The sequence below is a fragment of the Saimiri boliviensis genome, chromosome 14, assembly GCF_048565385.1.
Source record: "Saimiri boliviensis isolate mSaiBol1 chromosome 14, mSaiBol1.pri, whole genome shotgun sequence".
In the NCBI taxonomy this organism is placed as follows: Eukaryota; Metazoa; Chordata; class Mammalia; order Primates; family Cebidae; genus Saimiri; species Saimiri boliviensis.
In genome coordinates this window covers 79,792,119-79,803,476 of record NC_133462.1, presented here as the reverse complement: position 1 = coordinate 79,803,476, position 11,358 = coordinate 79,792,119, and the positions used below count along the sequence as shown (strand labels likewise).

General features: G+C 41.8%; 1 protein-coding gene across 2 annotated transcripts in view; it reads right to left on the bottom strand.

Annotated features, from left to right (window-relative positions):
- Positions 1–519: 519 nt before the first annotated feature.
- CAPN9 (calpain 9) overlaps positions 520–11,358 on the bottom strand; it is a 58,343-nt gene continuing 47,504 nt past the window's right edge. The window contains exon 20 of one of the 2 annotated variants that reach the window (XM_074385314.1): positions 520–2,494. In XM_074385314.1, the coding sequence (XP_074241415.1) occupies positions 2,405–2,494 (90 nt within the window). In that variant the 3' untranslated portion in view covers positions 520–2,404. The other variant, XM_003940768.4, reaches the window with a different exon arrangement.

Genomic DNA, 11,358 nt, shown 5'->3' with positions numbered 1-11,358 from the left:
GCAGAAAAAGCAATTGAAAAAATTCAATACCATTTCATGGTAAAAACAACCACCAAACTAAAAATAGAAGAAACTCACTCAACATAATAAAGGCCATGTAGAAAAACTCAAGGCTAATTTCATATTCCATGCTGAAAGGCTGACTCTTTTCTCTTAACATCAGAAATAAGATAAGAACACTTGCTGTCACCACTTCTTTTTAACACAGTACTAGGAAGTCCTAGTCAGAGGACTTAGGCAAGAAAAAGAAATAAAAGGCATCCAAAGAATAGGAAGAAGTAAAATTATCTCTGTTTGCAGATGACATGATCTCATATGCAGGAAACCAGAAAGATTCCACGAAAGTCTGTCAAAAATGAATTCAGCAAACTTGCAGGACATAAAATGAACACATGAATATCAGTTGCATTTCTACACACTAGTAATGAACAATTCAAAAAGAAAATAAATAAAATATTCAACTTACAAGCACATAAAAAAAGTCCTTAGAAATAAATTTAATCAAAAAGGCAAAGACTTGTACACTCAAAACTATAAAACAGTGCTGAAAGAAATTAAAGAAGGCATAACTGGAAAGACATCCTATGCTGATGATTGAAAGACATTAAGATATCAATATTTCCCAAAGTGATCTACAGATTCAATGCAATCCTATTAATTTTTTTCTGTGTGTGGAGATAGAAAACCTTATCCTAAAGTTTATATGAAATCTAAAAGAATTCCATGTAAAACAAATCATCAAAACAATCCTGTAAAGGAAGAACAAAGTTGGAGGAGTCATACTTCCTGATTTCAAAACTTACTATAAAGCTACAGTAGTCAAAACAGTGTAGAATTGGCATGAAGACTGAAATATAGACCAGTGGGATTGAATAAAGAGCCCAGAAAAAAAAAACCATATCACATATACAGTCATTTGATTTTGATGAGCGCCAAAACCATTCATTGGGGGAAAAGACAGGCTTTTCAACCAATAATAATAGGATAATTGGATTATTCACACACAAAAGAATGAAGTTGAATCCTTACTGAACACTGTATACAAAAACAAACTCAAAATGGATCAAAGACTTAAATCAATGGTTTAAACTATAAAACTCCTAGACAAAAACATAAGGGAAAATCTTCATGGCACTGGTTTTGGCAATGGTTTTTTGGTTGTAACTCCAAAACCACAGGCAATAAAATAAAAAAAATAGATAAACTTCATTAAAATTAAAAACTTTTGTACAACAAAAGACACTATTAAGAGAATAAAAAAACAACCCATGGAATGAGAGTAGAGTTGTAAATCATGTATCTGCTAAGGGATCACTATTCAGAATACAGGAAATATAACTCAACCATAGAAAACAAACAAGCGAATTCCAAAAGGGGCAAAAGACTTGAGTAGAGGTTTGTCTAAAGAAAACACACAAATGCACAATAAGCACATGAAAATGTGCTTAACATTAGTTGTCATTAAGGAAATATAAATCCAAACCACAACAAGATGTCATTTCGCACCCATTAGGATAGCTGCTGTTGTTCTTTAAAAAAGGCGTGTTAGTGAGGGTTTGAAGAAACTGGAACCTGTGCATTGCCAGTAGGAATGGTACAGCTAAAGTGGAAAACAGTTTGGTGATTCCCCAAAAAGTTAAAAGATTATAATATGTTCCAGCAATTCCTCTGCTGGGTATGCTCCCAAAAGAAAACTGGACCTTAAAGAGCTACTTGTATACCAATGTTTATAGCAGCATTATTCACAATAGCCAAACGGGAGAAATAACCTAAATTCTATAAACATATGAATGGATACACAAAACATGGGATAGCTGTACAGTGGAATATTATTTAGCCTTAAAAGGAAGAAAATATTGATACATGCTACAATACGATGACTCTTGAAAACATTATTCTAAGTGAAATAAGCCAGATACAAAAGGATGAATATTGTGTGAGTACACTTATCTCAGATACCTGGAATAGACAAATTCACAGAGATAGAAAGTAGAATAGAGGTTGCCAGAGGTTGGGTGGAAGAAGGACTGGGAAGTTTTTGTTTAATGATTATATGGTTTCTGTTGGCATGTTGAAAACATTTTGAAAATGGATGATGATGATGATGGTTGTACAACATGGAGAATGTACTTAATACCACCAAATTGTACATCTATAAATGGTTAAAATGGTAAATTTTCTTGTATTTTCCCACAATAAAATTTAAAAAATGATTGTCAAAATGAAGATGATATTTGGGAAGATTTTAAAGCCTTTTTTCTTATATTTTTATGACTTAAACTCTTTATAACAAATATATCACAAACACACAACTGTTTATAAAACAATGGGGTGTTTTTAGAAGTAGCAGGGCTAATAATTGGTGGATAGAGCTCAACGAGGACTTCATGGGTTATTATTGTGCTTATTCCCATGATATGCCATCCAAAGTAATATATAGCTCTGTGATTTCAGCCAAGGAAAGCTCCATTTCTGCAAATACAGTGACCAATTCCTAGCCAAAAAAAAAAAAAAAATTATCAGCTTTGTAAATAACTGATTTGCTTTCTATTTCTAGCAAATGAAACAATAGATCATAGTAAACATAGGGTTTCTGTGGGAATCTCAAGTCTACATTTTCCAAAGTTTCCAGGGACTTTATACCAACCGAGTGTAGCTTAGGTTGGGTGATTTTTTTTTTTAAAGTTGTAATAACTGTGTACAGCAGGCATGTTTTATGAATTGCACTGATTCTTTTGCTTAGAAAAAGGGCTTGCACCTGTTTTCTCTCAAACGTTTTTACCATAATGCTCATGGCTTCTGTGAGGGCCACGCTGTGTGCTTGCAATTTCTATCTGGAAGGCATAATGCCATCTCCAGAGGCAAACACCCTGCATGCTTTTGGAGCAGTGACAGAGCCAGTTTTAAGCACCAGCAAACGGATGCGGAATAAGCAATGCTTCCCAGATCCACAAAACACAAGCCTATTCTGACCATTCAAAGGGACTGAAGGGGACAGGAATACATTCTGGACCCAAGATTTCCTTTCATCCACACTTTTGTTCCACAGACATTAACCAACACCTCCTGCGGGCCAGAAGCTGTGCTGGGCACCTAGGATACATGACAATGAATGTGGCTTGACCTGGTTCCCGCTGTTGAGCTGCTTCTTGTCCCTGGGGAAAGCCTGCAGTGGACGAGCACTGAGAGGCCAAGGGCAGTGCTGTGACCCAGCAAGCAAGGCTAAGGGCCTCAGTTCCAAATGAGCGACCTGTCAGTGCCAGTCCATGGCTGCATCCTGAAGCTTGTCTAACCACGCTAGAGGCACCCAGGGCTTTGCTGGCATTCTTGGCATTTTCCTAGGAGCAATGGGGAGGCAGAAACTCCTGTAAGCAGCAGGGTTACTCCCAGCCTTCCTGCGCTGGCAGAGTGTGTACCCAGTGTCTGCAGAGTGCAGAAGCAGAGGCGCCTGGTGGAGCTGGGAGTGAGAGCAGACCCAGCTGTCCTCTACCGTCTGTTGTCAGGGAGCCCGAGGAGGCCAGGGTGAAGGCACAGGCAAGGGAGGAAGTGACATAGAGATGGAGACATAAAGTCTCCATGCCTTCCTCCCATTCCTGTGAAAACCACGAGAACAGCAGACATGAACCAGGAAGAGTGTATAGAGTGAGAGGAGAAGAACACCAATTATTAGATGTAAACCCAGGGAGAAAGCACGGTGAAACTATGAAAGAGCAGCCAGGAAGGCAGGGGAATGCCAGGGCAGGGTCGGGCCCAGAGCAGAAATCAGTCTTATGAGGGAAGGCATGGTCCATGGCATCCCACACTGCAGACACCCCACAGAGGATGCTGGCTGATGCTGTCCCCTGGATTGGGCCATTTTCAGGGGGCTGTTGAAACCGGGCCCCAAATAGTTAAACCAATGACTAACAGAAACTCTTGAGTTAGCAGCATGGCAGGTAAAAAAAAGAACTTGCTGAAACACTGGAACTCCCTCTGCCTACGAGATTTTTTAAAAACCGGCTGAAATCAGTTGTAACCAAAATGGCCAGTTGGAGTCTGTGCAGGACGAGCTTGCTGATATCACAGCCTGAATTTCCACTGCATGGTTCATACTAACTCCCCTGGAAATTGCACAGGAGACCCAAGAGGAGGCATGGAGAGAAAAAGACATGCTGGAGGACCTTCTAGACCTCCTCTTTCCTCCACCAATCACCTACTAATCTCAGAATACACCCCCTGAACCTTTTCTAATAAAAATACTGCTTTGGAGCCAGCACAGGAAGACAGATTTGAGCTTGACGTTCTGGTCTCTTTGTGAATTAGCTTGCAGTGCAAAGCTTTTCTTTTCTCAGAAACGCAGTGTCAAAGCATTGGCTTCTAGCACATTGGGCAGTGAGCCCCTTTTGTTTGTAAACACACTGTTCACTGTCACAACTAAGGAAGCTGTTCTGGTGCATTGAGAAGTGACCGCAAGGAGATCGTCTGGGTGGGTGACTCTCTTTTTAGCATGCAGAAGGTCGACTGGGAAGGACAGGAGAGAACGCTAAACCCATTCAGACAAGTCAGGTCTGGTAAGCGTGTATGGTGGAGGAGCTGAGTGTGCTGAGCTGTTGAAAGGCAGGAGGAGTACAATTTCCAAGATGCCAGGTCCTGATGTGGCCTACAGAGAATCTGCTGCACGAACACATTCTTCTCAGAACTCTGAGTTCTGTCAGGGAAGCAGACGAATTCTCAGGCTCGCTGGCCCCACCTTCGTTACTTCCTCTTCATCCATCCAATTAGACTAGGACTGAGCCACACTTGACCCAGCCTTCTAGTTCCCAGAATGAGAGAAGGAATCACATAATTGCAAGGTGCAAGGTGATCCAAAGAGGTTGAGCGATATGGTTAAGTCCACACAGCTAGCTGGAGGTAAGTTCTAGACTAGAATACAGGACTCAAACTCTAAGTTCAATGCCGTTTCCATTACAGGATCGTGCAGTTGCTCTATATGGTTCAACCATTCCCTTTCCTTAAAAGGAGGGTTACTTTTCCTCCCAGCAGAGTTCTGCTGATAATAAATCAATAAACCTCCTTGGGAACATCACTGAGCTACATTCTTCTATCACAGGCACTGTTCGGGCACCAAAAAGAGTCTCACCCTATCCCTCCCCTTCTCCCACTTCAGAAAGGCACTGTGGGGCTGGGAAAATGCCCCAGGCTGGCATTAGTAGTAAGCACAGCCTACTCTTGATTCACAGCTGTGGTGACGAGGCAGCCTTCACACTGGTACTTGGCAGGCGGTCTTGGCTCTCAATAGAATGGTGCTTTGTTTCTGCTAATGATCCAGTACACTGAATTGGGCTGGCACCAATGACCCTGGCACCTCAGCCAACCAGGTCACATGCTCTGCGCTTTCTGAAGCTCTGGCCCCTCAGTGCACTGCATAGCTCTGCACAGGACAGGGTAGAGAGGAACCTGGAGGCAGGATCTGTATTTCAGATAAACATGACTGTGGCCTGAGGCTCTCTCCAGGCACAGCCCAAAGGATCTGGTCTGAGGACCAAAATGTTATGGGTTGATAGGGTATTATATGTTTCACGTTATATGTTGATATGGTTTGGCTCTGTGTCCCCACTTAAATCTCACTTTGAATTGTACTCCCTATAATCCCCATGTGTCAAGGGCAGGACCAAGTGGAGGTTAATTGAATCATGGGGGCAGTTTCCCCCATGGTGCTGTTGTGACAGTGAGAGCGGCTCACGAGATCTGAAGATTTTATAAGTGTCCTGCATTTTCCCTGCTGGCACTTCTCCTTCCTGCCGCTTTGTGAAGAGGGTACCTTGTTTCCCCTTCCCCTTCCACCAGGACAGTCCATTTCCTGAGGCTTCCCCAGGCATGCTGAATTGTGAGTCAATTAAATCTCTTTCCTTTATAAATCACCCAGTCTCAGATGTTTTTATTAGAGTGTGAGAATGGACTAATACATAGGTCTATTCAGGTTTTCAGTATTCTCTGAAGGTAGTTTTTGTAATTCATCTTTCTCTAGGAATTTTTCCATTCCAAGTTGTCTAATTTGTTGACATAAAGTTGTTTAAAATATTCACTTATCATTCTTTTAATTTCTGATGGATCAGTAGTGATGCCCACTCTTAGATTCCTGATTGTTAATTTGTGTTTTCTCTCTTTTTTCTTGATCAGTTTAGCTAAAAATTTATCAATTTTGCAATCTTTTTTAAGAATCACCTTTTCATAGCCTTGATGTTCTCTATTATTTTTTTCTTTCCTAGTTAATTGATTTCTGTCTAGTCTTTATTTCTTTGCTTTTAAGGTTTCATTTGCCTCTCTCTCTAATTTCTTAAAATGGAAGCTTAAATTATTGTTTTGAGAACATTCTCCTTTTCTCAGTCCTGCTTTAGCTTCATCCTGTTAGTGTTGATGTGTATAGAGATGCGTAAACACATAGTTTATTTTCGTTTCATTCAGTTCAACATCTTTCTAATTTCCATTGTAATTCTTCTCATCAACCCATGGTTATTTAGAAATGTGTTAATTTCTAAAATTTGAGGATTTCCAAAGCTTATTTTTGTTTCTAATTTAACTCCTTTGTGGCTAGAGGGTATACTCTGAGTGATTTAAATTCTTTTAAGCATATTAAAAATTAGTTTTACGGTCTAGTATACGGTCTAACGTGGAGAACGTTCCATGTGCTTTTGAAAAAAATGTGTATTAATTACCTGAGGGTGGAATGTTCTATAAATGTCAGTCAGTCAAGTTGGCTGATAGTCTCGTTCATGTTTTCTATTTCCTTGTTGATTTTCTGAATGGTTGTTCTATCAGTTATTAAAAGTGGGGTATTGAACTTTCTAGCCATAAATGTTAAATCTAAATCATCTATTTCTTCTTCTAATTATGTCATTTTTGCTTTGTAATTTTGAGACTCTGCCATTAGGTATTATCATATTTATAATTATTATGTATTCCTAATATATCGATCCTTTATGATACTTACTGCTTTTGTGCTACACATTTTTTTTTCATATTCTACTTTGATTCCTCTGCTGTTGTACTATATTTTTGGTTGCTCTGTAGATTACAGTCTGCATCTTAATTTATAACCATCTAATATCTAATTCAGTCAGTATTGCCAAGAAAATATAAACATATTCCTTTAATACTTTGTTTCCTCCCCTCTCCTTTACAGTATGTCTCTCTATATGTTATAAACCTAACAATATAGTACAGTAATGAATGCTTTATATAATCTAATGTCTTCAAACAAAATTAGAAGGGAAGATAACATGTTTATATAGTCTTTTGTTTATCCACAGATACCCTTCTGATTGCTCTTCATTTGTATCTACAGATTCACAATCTCATCTAGATTTATTTCCTTTTACCCTGCAATACATTTTTTATATCTTTCAATGGCAGGTTGGCTAATAGTGAATTCTCTCAGTCTTAACTGGGACTATCTTCATTATGCCTCCAGTTTTGCAGTTCTGGTGGAAAAATAGAATTCTTGACTGAAAGATTTTTCCTTTGGCACTTGGAATGTCATTTTACTGCCTTCTGTCAGCTGCATTTCTTATGAGAAGTCAGTTGCTAATTGTGCTGCTCCCTGTTCGTGATGAGTCATTTTTCGCAAGCTGCTTTTCAGATTTTCTCTTTTTTTTCCCCAACAGTTTGACTGTAATGTGACTAGGTATGTATCTCTTTGTGTTTCAAGTGATTTTGGTGCAAAGCAGTAGGTTAGATAGCTCATGTATACTATTGTTTAATTAATTAATTAATTTTTATTCTTATTTTTGTGACAGAGTCTCACTCTGTCATCCAGGCTGGAGTGCAGTGGCACGATCTCAGCTCATTGCACCCTCTGACTCCTGAGTTCAAGTGATCGTGCCTCAGCCTCCTGAGCAGCTGTGATTACAGATGTGTACCACTGCACCCAGCTAATTTTTATATTTTTAGTAGAGACGGGGTTTCACCATGTGGGCCAGGCTAATCTCAAGCCCCTTAGTTCAGGTGATTCACCCACCCTGGCCTCTCAAAGTGCTGGGATTACGGCCATGAGCCACCATGCCCAGCCACTGTTGTTTAATTTAAAGGTAGCAGGGCATGAATGTTTTAGGTGCCAAGACCTAAAGTATGTTACACGGGCGGTGATGGACGTAACAAGAATGGCCATAAATCACAATTTTCCTGGGACAGCTGCAGTTTGCATCTATTCTCCTGAAGTAATAACTGACATTATTCCTTTCACACTCAAAAGCTTTTGGTCTGAATTGTAAGCTACAAAAATTACTCTAATTATAGTCAAATCAAACTCATGCATGTGAAACATCTTCGCTTCTGGGTGTCAGTATCAGACCATGTAATTCAGAAACAAATAGAAGCTAAATGCATACACTCTTTTTTGTTCTCAGCTCATGATCATATAACAGTCCGTAAAGCCCTGTTGAACTCTGCTTCAAGACTGATAGTTCTATAATTCTTGCATCCTTGTAATGAAGAACAGAGGTAAACGGGAAGCATGTGATAGTATCTAACTCTTTTAGACATTTAAGAAAACACTCGTTGGCATCAGTGGGCCTTAGTTGCACTGAGTGCCTGTTACATGTCAAGTACTGTGCCAGGTGCCTTGTACTCACAATTTCATGTATTTATCACAAGATCTCAGTAAGGCAGAAATTACCATCCCTGTGAGTGGAGAAACCTAAGTCTCAGAGAGGTTAAAAACTTTGCCAGGAACATACGGATGGAAAGAAAACAGGACACCCAGTTCAGAAACATCATTTCCTGGGTACCTTTCAAGCCCAGGCAAAATTGGTGAGAGACAGTTAAGTGCTCCTGGACATAAAAGCCTAGAAGCACCCTGTGGGAGTGACACTGGAAAGGGAGCTCACACAGCGAGCCCCCTTCCAAGCTTTACCTGTGAGCAGGGTTAGTGTTCACAACATCTAACAAACAATATGGCAGCAGTGTGCACCGATGAGAGTGCGCACAGACCGAGCACAGGAGATGGCGTGTCTGGGATTGTACTGGCGTGCCCCAGCACAGAGCCTTGGTCCTAAGCCTGCTCCTGAGAGAGGGCTCTTGTCCTGTATCCACTGCTGGGTGAGCCCAGGGAAGGGCTGGAAGGTAAAGGAGAAGGTCATGGAGCCCTGGCCATGATCAGGGACAGGGTTCTGATGAAGCTCCATTTCATTTTTTTTTGACACTGAGTCTCGCTCTTCTTGTCCAGGCTGCAACCTCCGCCTCCTGGGTGTAAGTGATTCTCCTGCCTCAGCCTCCTGAGTAGCTGGGATTACAGGTGCCTGCCATCACACCCGGCTAATTTTTGTATTTTTAGTAGAGATGAGGTTTTGCCATGTTGGCCAGGCTGGTCTTGAACTCCTGACCTCAGGTGATCCACCCACCTTGGCCTCTCAAAGTGCTGGGATTACAATTGTGAGCCACTACGCCCAGCCTCCACTTCTAACTTTATCTTCATCTCAACCATTCTCCCTCCTTCCCTCTCAGCATCCCCTGTTCCCATCCTCCACCTCATCTGCCACAAATGTACCAGGAAGAACGCGGATCTTGGCATGTACTGAGCCAGTATATTCTCATGTTACTTCCCGTTATTCCAACTCAGTGGATTCTCTTGTTCAGCACCGGTGGGCTACAGTGAGCCTTCTCCTCTCTGTTTTCCCCATCACACTGGGGATGAGTAAGATCAAACCTCACCAGAATCTCGACTCTCCCTGAGAAGAAATAAGAGCATTCCACTTTCCTGACCCAAAGTCTTTGGACACAAAGAATGTCTGGACTGGACAGTGACTGTTTTGGTTACCACCTGTCATAGGAGGAGGTAGAGATTGACACCTTGATCCGCTCTTATCAGAGATCCACTCTTGTCCAATTATCAGAATTATCTGACATTTTCCCCGATAAGGAAGCACACTTAGGATGCAGAAATGCCAAATAATGACCTCACCCCTTTCTCCCTCATCTTATTCCACATACACATTTATAAAGACATGTTTTATAAAGGATGTCTGATCACAATGACTGGAGCTACATGGAAGCCAGGATTCTGTGCATTAGAACTCGAGTAATTCTTAATGGAAGGAAGGGAAGTAGAGTGTGGGAAAGCTAGAGCTACCTGAACCGGGGTGTCAGGCACAGGTGGTGCCATCAGCCACCTTAAGGCAGTGACTTTACAAAGGAGTAGCACAGAATCAGAGGGTGTAGCTGGGTTCATTTCATTCTTCCCAGATCAAGATGGAGAAGAGAGAAGGTTGGATGATGAGAGGGCTGGGCACAATCTTTCCACGCCAGGAGAAGTTCTGAAGGTCAAGGTCCAGAAGCCAAGATTCAGCTGGGCAGGGTGCATCTCTACCAAGCAGCCTCAGATGTTCATCGTCAAATTGATGAACTGGGAAGAGACAGAGAGAGAGAGAGAGAGAGACAGAGAGAGAGAGATGAAGGCTCATTGTCCTTCCATGTTCCTTCCAGCCTCAAGCTCAGGAGAGGTCCCAGTTTGCTGATATCACAGGAAATCTGCTATTTGATCATTTTGCCTAACAACCTGCATGCCTGTCTCAACAGGAAACCATTTAAAGAAAATAAATGAATTCTCAGCACTTGGCATTTTCTGGCAGTCCTGAGCCCTTTCTGAGTGAGCTCACATCAAGCACAGATGGTGAGACAGAGACGGGAAAATGTGTTTTCTCCCTGTTAAGAGGACAGCCTCGCTGAGGCATCTTGTGCAGGGAAGTATTAAATGGCTTTTTCTTGTTGATGAGGGGTCCTCTCAGCCTTGGGAGAGAGGTGGCCCTCCACCACGGAGGGGCTGCAGAAAGTGGAAGCAGGTTCTGTAGCTGGGGGGTGTTACAAGTGAGCTGAAGAAGTAGGATGCAATTCCTCTTTATTTTCTCTCCTGAGTCCCGCCTGCCTCCGCCTTCCCAGCAGCTTACTTATCATAGCACAGTGACTTGGGAGAACGTGATTATCCGAGACTTTTTTTTCTCCCCTCTCTGTCCTCCTTCCTGGGCACAGTGTATATAATACTGGGGCTACTGTGATGAAAGGTGCACAGGCTCTTTCGGTAAAGTGACGGCAGGTGAGGCCAACTCAGCCAGGAAGAGCTCCTGTTGCCTCCTGAGATGGGTCGGGGAGAAGGAGACGAACTTTAAAACAGTGATATTTCAACTTGGCTGCATGCTGGACTCATCAAGGGAATTTAAAAAATACCAATTGCTTGGGCCACCCCCAGAGATTCCGATTTAATGGATCTGGGGAGGGGCTGGGGTATCAGGATTTTTAATCCCAGGTGATGCTAATGTGCAGTCAGATGTAAGGATGGTAGGTTTAGAGCAGGTGTCCCCAAACTTTTTACACAGGGGGCCAGTTCAC